This window comes from Carex rostrata, chromosome 14, assembly GCF_964058835.1.
Source record: "Carex rostrata chromosome 14, lpCarRost1.2, whole genome shotgun sequence".
NCBI classification, from domain to species: Eukaryota; Viridiplantae; Streptophyta; class Magnoliopsida; order Poales; family Cyperaceae; genus Carex; species Carex rostrata.
The window spans coordinates 9117447-9134726 of record NC_135931.1 but is presented as its reverse complement, the minus strand read 5'-3'; the positions used below and the strand labels follow the sequence as shown (position 1 = coordinate 9134726).

Here is a 17280-nt window from a genome sequence, read left to right as displayed (position 1 = left end):
TTTTAGCAACTCTTAAGTACTTTTGGCACTTGGCATCTGTTATGCTTATGTTGATGTATGATTTGGTATATTTTACTTCTTTTGCACTTGGTAGTTGGTCCAGGATACTGGCCACTTAAGAACATCAGTTTGGTTTGTATTTAACTCAATTTCAGCAATGAAATGGGCTTTTTGCCTTGTTTTTTTTCTAAAAAAAAAGACTTCATCTATTGTGATTTTACGGAAATGTTAGCTTACATATGAATTGTTTTATTTTGAAGCCAGATTAATAAAATGATATTTTATGTTGATTTATTAAGAGATCAACAAATTCTTATTTGAAAAAGTAGATTTAACTGAAGAGCTAAATGTAACGACAAGGTAGCAATTTATGTTCTAAAAAAAATACAAATTCTTCAATTCAAAAAGGTACAGTTCTTCCACTCTGAGAGCCTGTTCGGCTGCACAGTGGGAATGGAAATAGGAATAGGAAATTTTTAAACTGAAATTTACTGTTCATGTCGGAAAAAAAAATTCAGTCTAAGTGAATTTTATTTTTCCCACGTGAACAGTATTTTGTAGAGAGCAGCCGAACAGACCCTAAGTATTATTCTCCAACTAAAAAAACAACCAATATACAAAACTCTATTCATCTAATCAAAAGCATAATTCTCGATTTAAAAAATATATATATCTCAATTGGGCCCTGTTCGGCCGCGTTACTGTTCCCGTGGGAAAAAAAAAACTGAATTTTTTTTCCCACGGAAACAATACTTTTCAGTTCAATTCCTATGCCCATTCCTAATTGAAAGCCGAACAGGCCCTTCGTGTCGACAGTAAATGCATAATTTTTTTTGCACAATATCCTATGCATCTACTAAAAAGCACAGTTATCTGATTTTCAATTAAAATTGTTTATCTTAAAGATAAAATTTCTGATTATAAAAATTAACACAATACTTAAATTTCAGAACTTACTTGACTCGAACATGTTTACTAAAGCAGGAGCTTTGGAGTTCTGTTTTTAACACTCAGTGATGGTAAGGAGAAAGGAGAAGAATATTAGTGTTCATTTTTTATTATATTATTTTGTGTTTAGAGTATTATATATATACACACAGAGAGAGAGAGTGTGTTGGGTTACAATATTTCGCGAAGTGTTTTACTTCACGTCTATATCTTTAATTTCAAAGTTCAAAACATCGATTCGAACCGTTCAAGTTGATCTCCATATTAAATTGTGCTTGGAGACTAAATTTTACATTTTTATGGAAATACTTTACTATTTTTTTTAGAATTTTTGAAAATCAGTGTTTTTCAAAAAATTCTGGACCGTCAAAAATAGCTATTTTAAAAAATTCTAAAGAAATAGTAAAAAATTGCAAAAAATATAAAATTTGGTTTCCAAGCACAATTTAATATGGAGATCAATTTGAACAGTTCGGACCAACGTGTTGAACTTTAAAATCGCAAAATATGAGTGTGAAGTAAAATACTCGTTTTACTTCGCGAAGCACCGTATCCCAACTCATTGAGAAAGAGTTGGGCTACGGTACTTCGCAAAGTAAAGCGAGTATTTTTCTTCACGTCTATATCTTCAATTTCAAAGTTCAAAACATCGATCTGAACCGTTTAAGTTGATCTTCATATTAAATTGTGCTTGGAGACTAAAATTTACATTTTTTGAAAAAATTTTACTATTTTTTTAGAATTTTTTAAAAATCGTTGTTTTTCAAAAAATTCTGGACCGTCAAAAACAACTATTTTCAAAAATTCTAAAGAAATAGTAAAAAAATTTCAAAAAATATAAAATTTGGTCTCCAAGTACAATTTAATATGGAGATAAACTTGAACGGTTCGGATCGACGTTTTGAACTTTAAAATCGCAAAATATGAGTGTAAAAATAAATACTCATTTACTATGCAGAGCACCGTAACCCAAGAAAAAATTGTGTGTTGGGTTCTATTGAACCCAAGTAGGGCTACAAACGAATCAAACCGAATCGAACTTACCCGAGTTTGAGTTTGATTTGAATTAATTTCAAATCGAATTTTTTACGAACTCAATTTTGAATCTTTTACGAACTTTTTTACGACAAGAAAGAGTGATCGTAGTTGCCGAAAGCGTGAGATGAAATTCGTCTAGGGTTTTAAAACTGAGAGCAAGGATTATGACTTATGACTTGACTTATGGTTGGGCGGCCTTATGTTTTAACTTTTAACTCATCAGCGAACATAAGTCATCAGCAGAAATCAACGGTTCACATTACTTTGAATTTCGAACTAGAATAGTTCGCGAACCTATTTCGAATGAACCAGGTCCAGTTTGAATTTGGTTTGAATTAATTTCGAACTATTTAAATTTGAACTTTTTACGAACTTTTTCAAATCAAACTCGAATCGAATCCCAAACTACAAATTTTTTGTGCAGCCCTAAAACCAAGAAAAAAAAAATTATTTGGAGCTGCTATTTTTTTGTGTTTGATTGGGTAATGAGAATATTCCAAAATATTCCAAAATTTGGGCAAGTTTTGGTTCAATGTTTCTAGCAGGTTAGAGCTGATTGGGCAAGTTTTGACGGTCTAGAATTTTATGAAGAAAAAAAAAATATTTCAAAAATTCTAAAAGATAGTAAAAAGATTTCTCAAAAATGTAAATTTTAGTCTCCAAACACAATTTAATACGGAGATCAATTTGAACGGTTTGACTTGAAGTTTTGAATTCTAAAATTAAAAATACAAATATGAAATAAAACAATCGCTTTACTTCGCGAAGTACCATAACTCAACTCTAATTTTATATTGTTTTATTTTTTTGTTTTTATAACTATATGTTCACTTATTTTTAACAAAATTACTAGCTTCGACACTGCAGCAATTCAATGCTGTTTATAGGGTTTAAGGAACTTGAACCCTTTCTTTCTTTTCCTAGTTTCCCAGCCTCCCTCGCTCTCTCTTGTTAAATTAACCGCCACCGATGGAAGGAGAAATCATAATCGCCTCGTCTCCGGTGGATACAGGCGTTAACAGTTGGGGTCTAAATTCAGGAACCAAACTACTAAATTACAAGGCGTGCTCGTCGCCTCGTCATGGCCTTACTTCAGTCGGGTCCCGCTTCATCGCTTCTTCTCAAATTCCTGCCTCTCGGTCGGCATCCACTGCTCCAATTTACTTCTGGTCCTGGGACAAGGCATGCTTCAACGATTGTCAATTTCCTTTTTTTTTTTTTCTTCTTTCCTTTTGCTTTTTTTCTTGGGAATTTGGTGAATTATACTTGAAAGTCTCACAGGTTTACACTGGTTGCAAATAAACATGAGATAGTTGTTTGTTGTGCTTCACTTAAACTCGTGATGTAGCGTTAATTGCAAATTGCGGCAGGAAAATATTGTCTTCCTTCAACTAATCTTATTTGACAAGGTTAAGTCAAGTAATATAATTTACCAATACCTTCATTTTTCTTCTTTCCATATGACTTGATTCAGTTCAGTTTGAGCCAGTGAAAGAAAAGTGTTAGCAATAATAATGTTTGTCAAACTGTTTCTGAATCATGGAAGACAAAGCTTCGACACAACTTGCAATTAAAAGAAATTGTGGGTTCTGTTTTTGTAAAGTTTTTAGATTAAGTTATAAATCGCAAGTTAATTTGGACTTATTTAGTCAAGGCTTACATAATTTCAGCCACAATTTGGGGTGAAGAGCTTCCCAGCTGAACCAATTGGGCCTCTTACTGCAAACTCTGAAGGTACCTATTTAATAGGAGGTGGTTCTTCTGGATCTATTTACTTTTGGGAGGTAACTCTAGTTTTTCTTTCTTTTTCATCAAATAAATATATAATTTCTTTTAGAGTACTTCCAGCAGTCATATACTAAGCGACAAGGTTCTATACCGGTACAATCAAATGGTACCCATTAATATGAGCGTACTGGATACACCGCACCATATCTGACTACCAGAGTAACATATTACTGAGCTACCACATCTGTGCTTATTACCTTTTGCATGAACTTTTGTTTTGGTTTAGTGTTTTATTTTAGTGAAGTTATTGCAGTTCATTTGGTTCTTATTTTCAGAGCTCTATTTAAACTTGTATTGTATATCTAGAGGTGATTCACGCATTTATGTTAAAAAGTTATTTGATGCTAATTTTCTTTTGTCCTTTACTGTAGGTAGCAAGTGGAAAGCTGTTAAACAAATGGCATGCACATTACCGATCAGTGACCTGTCTTGCACTTTCAGATGACGATTCTCTATTGATATCTGGATCAGACGATGGATGTGTCAGGGTTTGGAACCTAATTATGTATGTATAATTGCATATATATTATTATCGTTATTTCTCACACTTGCGATATACATGATGGGCATGGTTAATTTGTTAGCTTGTTTTTCAAGTCTATTCTAAATTCCTTCAACCAGAGATAGCTCAAGTCATGTATATGTTCACCAAAAGATGAATATTCCTTTCAAATGATCAAGAGATATTAGAAAGGTTGTTGGATATTTAATAGGACTTTTACTTGTTTTTGGTATAGGTAATATTTTTCTTTTGGTTAATAACTTTTTTGTCATGATTTAAACCTTGGAAATAGGATATTTGATGTATTGAAGGCTCAGTCAGGCTTATCATACTTGTATAGCTGGACTGAACATGCTTTACGTGTTACTGACATAGTCGTGGGCCGTGGTTTGTCTAATTCTATCATCATTTCTTCATCTGAAGATCGTACTTGTAAGGTGCAGTTCATTTGCTGATATCAGATTTTTTTTTTTTTGGGATGCATGTCAAATTAGATTTTAAGGCAGCTTTTGAGGACCGAATGCTAGTACTGGCTAAAGGTCAGTGTAGCCAGGTATACTTGGCACAAAATGGCTTTTGGTAGAATACCATTTTCACTCAGGATTTGCATGCATCTGCACAGGTGGTATGGTAACAGCTCAACAAATTCATTTTTATGAAGCAACAATGACCCTTAAATGTTGTCCTTAGCCAAAATAAAATTTCATGTTAGAATAGGTAGTTGCTGGTTGTTATTGTATCAGTTTGATCTGTGCTTGTGTACCTGTAGAAGCCCGGCTGGTATGTGATGCCTGTTGGTTCACCACCATACTTTGCTACCTATTCCTTTCTCATGTCCACCAGATTGGATTTGGTTGTTATTTTACCAGTTTGGTCTGTGCTTTTGTATGTGTAGAAACCCTGGTGGTAGTTGATAGCCACTGGTCTACCACCATGTTTGCTACCTGTTGCTCTCTCATGCCCAAAACTTTTTGCAGATTGATTAAAATTGTTGGTTACAGATATTTAGCTTGTCAGAGGGTAAAATTCTGAGGAGCATCCCACTTGATAGTGTAGCAGATGCTCTTGCAATTGATCCAGGGGAACATAGGTTCTATGCCGGCTGCAGGGATGGCAAAATTTACATTAAATCCCTGAATGCTGAAAACAACCCCACGATAGGCATACTATTCGATCACAGGTTCTTGTCTTCTTTACATCCTCATCAATTTAGTCTAAAGTTAGAACTTCAAGTCCCACGTGTAGAATGTTTCCTGTATTGTATTCATTTATTTTTGGCAGTTCTGGGTGTGTCTTTTAGGAACTTATCTTCTGTTGGAGCTTTAGGGATCCAATATTAGTTCAGTATTTTATTTGTGTGCCTATGATTTTATCCAAACTTCAGGATGCCTGATAAACATATGCATGATTAATACAGGGTTAAAGGTTAGTTTATCTGAAGGATATAATCATGGAAAGATAGTGATTATCCTGCCAGTTTGTGCATGTGGTATTTTTTTTTTTTCCATGGATTTGTTTATAACAAGGTTAGGGTCATCATCAGAAATGTTATATGTTGACCCCTGTAAGATGCAGTGGGCCAGTGGCCCAACACAATGTACCACCTGATCTACCTAAACCATCCCAACCTAAAGATTCGACAGATTTCCATGACCTGAGCTTGCCTTTCTAACTTGATCAGACTGTAACCCAACTAGCCTAACCTACAATCACATCTGACCGAGATCCATCCCTACCCAAATTCAATCAACCTTTCATCGATGTGGATGCATAAATACAAAATTGACATGACCCAGCACTTGTCACCTCTGTGTGTTACTTGGCTTCAGCACTTCAGTTAATGTATATAGCGTGTCTATGAATTTCTACAATGTAGTGTGGCTGTAACAAGCATAGCGTGTCGGGATGGAACCACACTAGTATCAGGATCAGAGGATGGCATAATTCGAATTTGGGACATTATGACCCAGCATGTGGTACGCGTGCTAAAACACGCCAAAGGTTCTGACACAGACTCTCTACTATATCTTCACATTTTATTCCTTAGAAATTTTGTTTAAGAAATGCCAGTTCTTTGTCCTTATATGATGTAGGTTCATCTTATAAAGTTTGATTACTTCAACATGATCAGAAAAATGTTTCTTTTTTGTCCTGGTATTAACACTAGTGCTTAATGCTTATATGTTCGTCCTCTTAACATTATTACAGGTCAAAAGCTGCTAATCAGGTCTTACCGATACAAAGTTTCTGTTCATGTCCAAGATTGCATTGAACAATAATTTATCATTAGCAAATTTGTAGAAATGTTAGTCATAAAGAATAAATAAATGAATCAAGTCAATGACTCAACAAACAGGGACTTAAAAAGGCATTACTATTTAGTACACATAATATATCCCCATATTTTCCACTTTAACCCTTTTATCTGTCTGCTTATTTCCTGCAGCTCCTATTAGCAATGTACTACTAGTTAAGCCAACCAGGCAGGGTACTAATTTAGCACATCAACTGCCTCTAAGCAAGTATGTAGATTCATCAGAAGGTGATTTGGGAAGAAATACTGTAATTTTGCCCCAACCTTGTTGGAAGCCCAATTTTTTAAGCTCTGGTTTGATGGGTCGTCAACTGAAAGAGCTTCAGGTAACATTCTTGTTGTTTTGGATCTTCTTGCTTAAATTTTGGTACATACAAAATTATTTTAATTTGCATTATATGCTATTAATTTACTGCAGGAGAATAATTCTTCTGCTGTGGCTGAAATGGAGGTAGAGAGACTGCGCATAGAAAACAAAAAGTTGGTTGAAATGGCAGAGAAGTGGAAGAAATTGTGCCAAGATCAGCAGAGCTTTTATGTGAAAGAGCTTCTAGATCACACCAAGCCATAAGCAAAACAAAAAAAAAAAAGAGGAAGATGTTGAACATTTTTTTCTCAAAATTATATCTCAATTTTCTCCCAGTATTTAGTCATGTGTTTAAATATAGATCTCTTTTTAAATGCACTGGGCATTAATGTGCTGTTCAGTTGCATTTTCTATCTAGATTTCAAATTTTGTTGTGTCAATTTTATCAAAAATTATCCCTGCTAACTGAGGTCAACATTGCCAATGTACCATCTAAAACATGCAATATTGAGGCCACAAACATTTGAACGGACAAGTTTCCTGAAAAGACTTGAGAAGCACTATCCAATCATGAAGATGCATAGTTACAGTATAATTTTCCAAAATATGAAACAAATGTGAATACACAACGCTAAGGCCTCTACAGTCCAGTATGCAGTTCATCAATTCTCCAACATGGCTTTCTTTTTTGAAAATTATTACGTCGGTTTTACTTTTAATGGGTGGAGTACTACGTCTAAAGTTTTCAACATTATTATACATTCTACATACAAGTGGTAACCGGAGCATGAATGGTAGGTTTTTTATATTAAGCAAGTTTATGAATTAGTATGTGGTACTTGTATATTGTAACCATTGCTTGCTCCGAAGAAGCACTGGATTTTTTTTTTTCTTATTACATGAACAGAGAGGAAACAACTACACACTGATTTTGCCGGGTTTCTTTTACCCCGTGTGTTCTGATCTAATTTACTCACATACCGCTATTGTGAAAACTTGTAATTTTTAGCTCTTGTAAACTTCATGTATTTTGCCTAAGATCCATCTATTTGGACAGATTAAAAAAAACTCTTGTGAATACATTTTAACTGACAAAGGTTGAAATGCTACTTGTCCGCAGAGCAAAGACATTAAACAGATTACGTAATAACAACTTCACAAGGTACTCTTATCACCAAACTGAAGACCAACAATAAAAAAAATTCATTTGATTCATGTGGAAAAAAAGGAGAGAATTTGCTCACACTTAAGAGTCCAATGCAACGAAGTAATAGGAACCGGCGTCTGCACCCCATAAACTAACTAATATTACTTCACATTATGCTGTCGCCACTATGTTGTGGTGAGATATCTAAAGGCTTCCAATTCTCAAGTGGGTGTGTGTGTGTGTGTGTGTGCGCTTATTGATACCTTTTTGGTGGAACATTTATGCATTTGTGTTCACGTAAAGAATATTTCTTAATGCCAACTTATCCACTAGCATCACGTTTAAACTTTTTTATGCTTTATTATAGAAGTGGAGCTTGAACTTTTTTCATAAAGATCAGATAATAGCGAAAGGTTTGGATATTTGAGTTATATGTATGCTTAATAAAGGGTTCAATGTCGGATTAATTGGTGGTTATGTAAAAGGAATATTAACCATAAACTCTTATCTAGTCAATAATTGCTCATTTCGTATGGACGTTTCGACCATTGCTATTAAGTTGATGCGAATGATATTTAAAAAATATATATATACTATACATTAATAAAAAAATTAACAACCCTCTTAGCATTTTATTGTGTCGCCAACAATGTACAGGAAAGTACTTTTATTAAATGAAAATAATTAAGCTGTGAGATAGTAGTTCGTTCTCAACTTCTCATAGAAGAATTCGTACTTTATAAAAAAAAATCATAATATAATCATTCTGGCCTGACAAAAGTTGACACATACGATAATTACGAGTGTGCATAAAATTAATTACATAATTAAATTTTGATATATTATCAATTGAAAATCATGTGGTATGTGCACGTGTTTGTTAAATTCGGAGGAAATAATTCACTTGAATTTAAAAGTTGTTAACCTATTTAATTTTGAGCCCGAAATGAGCCCAACACAACCAGCCCATAGGCCGAAATGTTGGTCGAATTATCATACTTCCTTTATGCTGTTTTATTTCTATTATCATTGACCTTTTATGGACTATTAGCATATTACTTTATTATGACTACCATACATAAACAACTCGTTTGGTAAATCAGCATGATATCTACCCCAGGCTTAGGGTATTGCGACTGTACCGTGCTGTGTGTGTTTTGGCGTATCGTATCTTTGACATATCTGAAATCAGACCGCGCTGTGCTAACACATCCAATTTTTTAGACGTACCGTGTCACACAGTATCGGAGTTTAGAGATGAACACAACATGTTTAACGGCACGGCACAATAAGATTTGGTACGGCGTTCTGTATCAATATTTAGGCGTACCGTGGTAGTTTTTCTTTTTTCTAGATCTTGGTAATTTGTTATTTTAAAAATATGCGCTACCGTTCAATAAATCAGAAACAAATTAAATTATATTTTTTTTTCGGATAAAATTTTATGTTTTGTTATAACATAAGAAAATATTTCCAAGGACTAAAAAATTTAAAGAAAATTCTGAAACATACCGTGCCTTATTTGTGTCTAGACTTAACGTGCTAGTATTTAGACGTGTTATATCGTATCGTGTCTAAACATATCATGTTTAAACGTGCCGATTTACAAATTATAAAACACAACACGACTAAAAATACGAAACAGACACATCTTATCACAAAACATTTAATAAAACACACCGTATATACTATATGAGCAAAACTAGGGTGTGATGTGCTCACCAAGAAAGATTAGTGAGCATACCTCCAAAAGACTATCGAATTGACTTTGAATTACGAATCTAAACCGTTGAAATCTAAGTATTTCGTGAATGATGCATGTACATGTAAAAATTTTAAAGTTTCTAACTCATCTAGTATATGGTCAAGTGGTCAAAAAAATAATAAAAAAATTAATACATAAAACAATTTAAAAAATAACCTATAAAATGTTCATTGTTTTGACCACTTGACCATATGCTAAATAAATTCAAAACGTTAAAAAATTTGCATGTACATGCATCACTTACAAAGTACTTAAATTTCAACAGTTTGAATCCACAGTTCGAAGTCAATCCGATAATCTTTTGAAGGTGTGCTCACCAACCTCTTTTAATGAACACATCACACCTTAATTTTGCTCTTACTAGAAGTTGGTGAGCACATCACACCTTAATTTTACTCTTACTTTACCCTTAGCTGTACGTGCCGACGCGCCGTGCATTTGCAATCCACTACCCAGGCTTCAGCCATGAAAATGATAATGAAGCGAGATGTGGGCACTAGACTTCAAAAATATCCAAAAAAAAAAAACATGTCAGTTCAAATCGTCCTATTTATTGGATCCCAATCTGCTGCTATTCTAATGAGAATAGCAGCATGCTGCTATTCATTTCCTCTCTATTTCTCTCTTCAAAGAAGAGAAGAGAGAGAGAGAACATCACGTGGGAGAGAGTAAGAGGAGAGAGATAGGGAGAAGAGCATGGAAAGAATAACAGCGGATCTCATTCCCTATTTATTGATCAGCCAGTCGACCTATTAGATCTCGACATTACCAAAAATTTGTCGGTTTTGATTTGCACTTCAGGTTTTAATTAAAAATTAAAGTAATTATGATATGTTAAATTCTCTTACTTTTCTCTCAACTAGTCAGCAGTAGAATGGAAAAATGGCACGACAGGACCGGCTTTGTCACAAAACAACACGGTTACAGCACAAAACGGCACGGCATGTGTATCGGTTACGTGCTATGACTTGCATGTTCTGTGCCGCTGTGATTATTTACTTACCGTGACCAATTTTAGAAAATTTGACATGTAACGACACGACACGCGAAATATTTAGTCACTGACTGCAGAGCACTTAGTCATGCGAGTCACGTGCAATTAGGACCGTTAGATCTTGATTAAATGGTAAATCTTGAATAATTAATCTTTTTTTGAGTAAATTGAATAAACTAATTTAAATTATGATTAAATGACCACGCGAGTCACGCGAGTCACGACACATTTAAGCACAACACGTGGCATGGCCATTCATGCACTGTGACCACCCATTGACATTTTAGCCACAGCATGTGAAAAACTAACTTGATCACAGTATGACACGAGACCAAAATTACGACGTATTAGTCACGACACGACACAGCATGTTACGTTTTTTCCACTCTAGTCAGCATGTCAGGTCCAACCCAAAAAAACGGGTCAAGAATCAATGACCCAAAATGCCCCACCGTATAATTATGTGATTGTCTTGACCGTGGATCTGGATTAACAATTAAAACTACCCAATTCATTAGCAAGGAACAAAGAGGTTACATTCTAAAAACCATATATCTCTTTTTCCAGTTTCCACCCCCATACAAATCAATACTAATTTCCAGCCCATTTTTTTCCTTTCACCCAACTGGATATCGCGAAAATTCGCATTTAATTTGCCCTATTATTGCTAAATACAATACCATCCATCACCCCTGTTAGGCAATTCTGGTTCATTTTTGTCTCTTACTTCTACAGCAACACAGAAAACCACAAAAGAAAACGTCGTACAAAAAAGTAACTCTCTTTTTTAAAGTGTTCTTTTTGTTCTCCTTTCTCTATTGACCTCAAATGAAACGGGCCCACTTTTCTGTCGGTGATGGAATCCATTTCCTTGGGCTTGATTAGCTTTTTTGGGGTTTTCTTGCATCTCATCAACCTCCACTTCATCTTGTTCGTTCCATTCTTCTGCCATTCTCTGCTGGTAGTACTTGAATGCGACCACTAGCATGAACACTGATCAAAGAGACAATTTACAAAGCCCATTGAGTTTATTTAAATTAGGGAACTGTTTTTCTCTTAAAAAAACAACAAAAAAACAAAAGAGAAAACCTTTCTAGTTGTCATATCATATTACGAAGAAAATATATATATAATTAAATGACCAATTATAGATATAAATTTTACTTCAGCAGCATTTTTTTTACCCAATGTATCTCCATTAACTTGCATTGTTACACAATTTCCTTTTTGGGTGCATCATTAGTAACCCTCATGGATTTATTAATTTAAAAAATTGCAATGAGTTAATAACACTAGCCAGGAAACTTCATATTTGGAATCTCAGCTATTGAACCCAATATATGTTTTTTCACCAATTGCGGTATTAGAAACTGGGACTTCCACTTCTAGGCATTCAACATGCTCAGATATTTATTTATTAGTCTTGATTAAACAGTCAAAGACTAGAGATTAAGCAATGTACCAGCCCAAACACGAGCAGTGGTAGAAGAGATATTCCAAAAGAGCGTGAAAAGTGCTGCAGCAACAGCCTTCTTATGCGTGCAAGCCTCCCATCCATCTCTAAACCTTTCAACCCAGAACTTCGCTGGATGTTTACAGATTAATCAATTTATGTTTATAGAAAAATAATAAAAAACTTGCAGAACTTAATGAAGAATTTTAGTTTCCCATGAAATCTCATGACAAAAAATAAATCATCTTCATTGCACAAATATTAAATAGATTATAGTTTAAAAATTCCTTGTTTTTGCAGTTATGTACAGGATATGTGTAACAATAAGACAGTGAATATCAACTTTCTTTACTTTTAATATAGCATGGATTAGGATTAGAACGATGCATTGGGATGTGGGGAAGCTTTTGGTGAAGCGCAAAGCCTATCTAATTCTTGGCTTGCTTCTAATTTACTACAAGCCTAGTGCACGTGGACACGTGGTAAAGGCAAAAAGGAATCAGTCCTTGAGCATTTGCCATTCTGCCTTCAGTCTACCTTTGTATTTTTACCTGGAATTTACCCTTTCTCTAACCTATTTACTGGGTGATCTGACACCACATGACTGAACAGAAAGTTTAGAGGTTGGTAGCTTTGGTAGGTGAGCCAAGAAAATAAAAAATTATTGCCATCAAATCTCAAAAGAATTGAAAGCTGGAACTACCGAATATGTTAAGGAAAAGATAGTCTAGCTAAATTTTTTTTCTAATCTATGGAGCTAATGTCTAAGTTGGATTAAACAGTTAATTTATGATGATTTTGCCAAGCACTTTTCACAGACGAAATTTATCTGGATACATTATAAGTAATTTAATACACTCCCGAGCCTTCTCCATTTATACAAAAAAAAAAAATTATATAAAATCCATTTTGCTTTCAAAATAATTGAATTGGAAACATTAATCCATTGACAAGAAAATATGAGTAGAAAAAAAAATGCTATTTCATGTCAAAAAAAATTTCAGAATGTTAAAAACTGCAGAGAGGTGACAAAAAAATTCTGCAATTTTAAACTACCGCAAACATTGTAAGTGGCAAAAAAAGTCTATCATATATTCTTTTTCTAAATTAAGAGACAGTGGCAGCTAATTTTTTACCATTTAATTAAATTAGTCCACGTAGTCTGATTCCAGTCAATGAAAAGGATATGTCCTTATCTAGAAGGGTAGATTAGTTTTCAATTACTTCGAAAAAAAATAACATAAGAGAAGTGATAAGAAATTTACCATATCTTGCAAGGTGGGTGGAATAAGAGGAGCATATTTTGGGGATGGTGAAGACGCCGAAGAACACTGCATTAATTGACAAGTTATAAAGTGAAGTGTCCAAGTCCTCTCTGCATCCCAATTTTGGTATGCACAGAGTTTTTTGTTTTGTCTAGTGATACTAAATATAACAAAAATAAATAGTATAGCCAATTTGGAATGTAAGTATGTAACATAGAAAGCAGAGAATTCTCTTTTGAAAGACAGTACCTAGTTTGGCCAGAGTCCAGATATTCAAAAAGCTTCCACACCTAGCCATTGCAAAGAGTAGTAACGCCAACTGACATTTAAACATAAATTCTCTTATTAGTATATTAATCTTCTTTCCTTGCCAAGAAACAAGAATAATTTCTAGTTTTTCTTTTTTAATATATATATTTATTTACAATTTCTTGTTTGGAAAGTTTTTACTATATTGAAATGTTTTTTTCTATTTACCTTCATAGTAGTAGCAGGGTCCCCAGAGAAGAGCCCTCTGAGCCTTAAAAGAGCCTCATTTATATAGGGTAATAGAAGCCTTAAAAGCCAAATGGCCTCCTCTTCTCCAACTAGAATGTATCCCTGGTCTCTTCCTTCATCCGCTTCAATATTTGCACCTCTGTACAAACGTAATATTGTAACATCCATATCATATTTTAATAAATTGGTAGTTTGTCATTTCGTCCTAGTAAATTTCAAATGGCCTGCTCATTTGAGTACAAATCTGAAAGTGGCATCAAGTTGCAAATAGCACAATTTTGTAGAAGAATACGTACCTTTGAAGGATTGTCTTGTAGGTGAAAATAAGGCCCAGGTATGTCAGACCCATGTAGGAAATTGCTGCAACTAAACTGCAACAAAAGATGAGGAGGAAAAAGAAAAAAGAGGAAGTTATAATTTATAAAAAGAGTGATAATATAAATCCAGAAAAGCTAGTACAAAGAACATTCTGACAGCTTTTATTCAGAATAGGATGCTCTTTCCTCCAATGGAGGGAACATAAAAGAAAACAAAACTTAAGCAGAGATTATCACCATATGGAAGAGGTTTCCAGTAGTTGTATAAAATAGAGAAAATCCCATTAGTTTCTAAATAAGAAAAATGAAGCATGATCATGTTATCTTACCTGAAATTGAAATCTTTGGCATAGGAAGAGGAGACGAGCATGAAAGTGCCCAAACCAAACACAAACGCGGATTTTGATACATCCCTCCACATCACCAAATCCACTGCACATTGAATAATTCATAGATAACCTCCGAGAAAGAAGGAAATAAAAGACCATTACACTAAAAAATAGTTTTACCAGAAAGACTAAGAAAATACTAACCCATATTCTGCATCCTGTTGTAATTTCTATATGTGGCACGGTGCACCTCCTCGTATGGTACTTCAACTAACAACAAAATTAAATATTTTCAAATTTTCACCATGTTAATAAAGTTAATATTATTTGAATTTGGAAGTGACATACCATGGATTGGTTTCCTCGGTTCTGACTGAAATGCACTGCGATGATTAATTACCAGTGTAACCTTCTTTTCTGAATGTTATTCAAAAGTTCAAAATAAGCAAACATTACAACAGAACCCGAAAAGTACTTGAAAAACTAGTAGTTGCACACCTGTAGGTTTTGTGGGAGTTAGTTTAACAGGCTCAGGATTAATTGAGCGGCTTTCACTCAAGGAAGACAACTTTTTCTCTAGTAAAACCAGAAGGAAACAAAATTAAATAAAAGGCATCAGTTCAGGAAATGACAATTAATAATGACTAAAAAAATTCAGTCAGTCATAAGAAAAAAAATTACCTAGTGATGCTTTTGGTGATGGTTCTGGTTTTACTGAACGGTCGTTTGCCGCAATGGGCTTTTTTTCTAGTGAAGTTGACAACAAGCCTTTATTAAATTAAACAATGAAAAAACAAAACAATTTGATCAAACATAATGTGTTTTCAGTAGTTAAATTAACCTGGAGAAGGTTTTGTAGGCTCTAAATGAAATACATCATTTTTCCTCACTGGACCTGTTTTCTTCTCTGCTTTAAATCAAATACAAATTTGATCAGTACCAAAAAATAAGAAATCAATAGATTGTGAATTAGAAGAAAAGAACAAAAACAAACAAACCTGGAGGAGATTTTATTGTCTCTTGACTCACTTCCCTGGTCTCTACTACTTTCTCTACAATCATAAGAAAATAAATATATAATATTCAAAAAATAAAATGATAAAGAAAAATCATAATCTTAATTCAGAAAATTGAACTGAATTACCCTGTGCAGGGGTTGCTTGATACTGGTTCAGTGCCTGAACATTGACATCCAGAACAAATGTTTCCTCTAATACATATATAAAATACATACATAAAAATCTTGCTTGTCCAAATTTATTTAGAATAAACACAAACTTAGCTAACACATACCTTGAATCGGTGTCTCATTTTCTACATCCATTTCCTCTTGATCTATCTCCTGTGCAATCACAGACCCATTTTCTTGTTTACTAGTTTCTACCTTATCCAATTCATGACTCTCATTGACGCTCTTCTCTCTCTGCATTTCCTGATCAATTTGCTTCTCCACCTCCATTTCTTCCCCTTCCACTTGCTCTCCATTCCCAATTGCTACGACCTCCTTTACCCTACCCGCAATTTCCTTTGGATTCTCAATAGAAATTCGTTGAGCATTTGAGATCTCTGATTGAGACTTTCTCAATTGAGCTGGATTAATCGCAGCCGTTGATTTCCAGCTCTTTCGCTTCTTTCCTTCAGCGTTACTTTCGCTCTGATTTCTCCTCAATTTTCTATAAACCCTCAACCCCTCTTCATCGTCTCTGTTTTCGCTTACATTGAAGACCTTAATTCCCCCTTTCCCCTCGTCCATCTTGATTCGCGTCTCCCAAATTGAACTAGATTGAGCGCCATTTCTGGCTATAACGCCTCTCCTTCTAGGAGTAGTGGTGGTGCTACTACTCATATCTCTATCTCTATCTCTATCTCTCTCTTATTTCTCTCTCTAGACTACTCTGTTTTTTACACTGCTTTATATCGTGGTGATGCAAACGCAATAAGTGGAGGGAGATGGATTGCCTTGCAATTCTATTCCGTTTCCGTTTCCGTTTCCCTACTGTTCACTGTGTATGTTTTCTCTTTATCTTTCTCTGCTTCTTTTGCTTCCTTTCTTTTGGCAAAGGTTATACCGATGGGAGAAAAGAGAGGAATTGGTGGGGTTGAAGCATTCGGTGAGAAAGCTAAGAGAGAGAGATTAGATTTGTGTTGGTATTACTGCTCTCTTTTGTTTTCTCTTTTTATTTATGAAGAAAAGGAGCAGTGGGCAGTGACGTACTGTAGCAGCGATCTGGGAGCGGGGCGAGATCTCTATTTTTTCGAGTCCGTATCTCCTCAGGTTAATCCCGGCCGGGCAAAACTCAATTCAATGCTCGTAGAAACGAATTCGTATCCTCTGAGATATCTCAAACTTTGCATGACTTTATGGAAAATCCCAACCGTTTAAAGACGTTCTGCACGAATCTCAAAGCCCACATGACACTGACCCCCTACATCACCCCCGAATAGGCACCGCACACGTCGGTCACGTAAAAGTTGAGATATCTCAGAGGATACGCACTCCGTAGAAACCATGGGGGTACGGTTTGAGATTCGTGTCTAGTTAAAATAACGGTCCAAATTTACGTAGTACCTCAGGTACCTGCGAGATCCGACTTCTATTTTTTTTTTCAGAGAGA

The 17280-nt window shown here is 34.7% G+C and overlaps 2 protein-coding genes across 4 annotated transcripts; one reads left to right on the top strand and one right to left on the bottom strand.

The window, feature by feature from the left end:
• Window positions 1-2861: 2861 nt before the first annotated feature.
• On the top strand, window positions 2862-7360 carry LOC144565465 (protein ROOT INITIATION DEFECTIVE 3-like). Its single transcript, XM_078315229.1, has 8 exons — window positions 2862-3168; window positions 3657-3770; window positions 4146-4279; window positions 4569-4713; window positions 5278-5456; window positions 6153-6277; window positions 6723-6916; window positions 7009-7360. Exons 1-8 carry the CDS (start codon window positions 2956-2958, stop codon window positions 7159-7161), a joined length of 1257 nt encoding a protein of 418 aa, XP_078171355.1. The 5' UTR covers window positions 2862-2955; the 3' UTR covers window positions 7162-7360.
• Window positions 7361-11292: 3932 nt separating this feature from the next.
• LOC144565464 (Reticulon family protein) lies at window positions 11293-16822 on the bottom strand. 3 transcript variants are annotated; one of them, XM_078315225.1, is made up of 15 exons: window positions 15959-16822; window positions 15810-15875; window positions 15664-15717; window positions 15507-15572; window positions 15347-15412; window positions 15164-15241; window positions 15014-15082; window positions 14870-14935; window positions 14666-14768; window positions 14316-14390; window positions 13999-14158; window positions 13771-13840; window positions 13522-13587; window positions 12266-12388; window positions 11293-11796 (listed from the first exon to the last, which is right to left on the bottom strand). In XM_078315225.1, exons 1-15 carry the CDS (start codon window positions 16509-16511, stop codon window positions 11591-11593), a joined length of 1821 nt encoding a protein of 606 aa, XP_078171351.1. In that variant the 5' UTR covers window positions 16512-16822; the 3' UTR covers window positions 11293-11590. The 3 variants fall into 3 exon arrangements, with proteins under 3 accessions (XP_078171351.1, XP_078171352.1, XP_078171353.1); XM_078315226.1 differs by having other exon boundaries at window positions 15664-15711; XM_078315227.1 differs by lacking the exon at window positions 15810-15875.
• Between the last annotated feature and the right edge of the window lie 458 nt (window positions 16823-17280).

Excerpts from the sequence above, each read along its gene's own strand:
- LOC144565464 (XM_078315225.1), bottom strand. The coding sequence starts at position 16,511 with ATGAGTAGTAGCACCACCACTACTCCTAGAAGGAGAGGCGTTATAGCC. Across the intron at positions 15,876-15,958 it reads AAATGAGACACCGATTCAAG|AGGAAACATTTGTTCTGGAT; the intron begins GTATGTGTTAGC and ends TATATGTATTAG. Across the intron at positions 11,797-12,265 it reads CACTGCTCGTGTTTGGGCTG|TGTTCATGCTAGTGGTCGCA; the intron begins GTACATTGCTTA and ends CTCTTTGATCAG.
- LOC144565465 (XM_078315229.1), top strand. The coding sequence starts at position 2,956 with ATGGAAGGAGAAATCATAATCGCCTCGTCTCCGGTGGATACAGGCGTT. Across the intron at positions 3,771-4,145 it reads GATCTATTTACTTTTGGGAG|GTAGCAAGTGGAAAGCTGTT; the intron begins GTAACTCTAGTT and ends CCTTTACTGTAG. Across the intron at positions 4,280-4,568 it reads AGGGTTTGGAACCTAATTAT|GATATTTGATGTATTGAAGG; the intron begins GTATGTATAATT and ends CCTTGGAAATAG.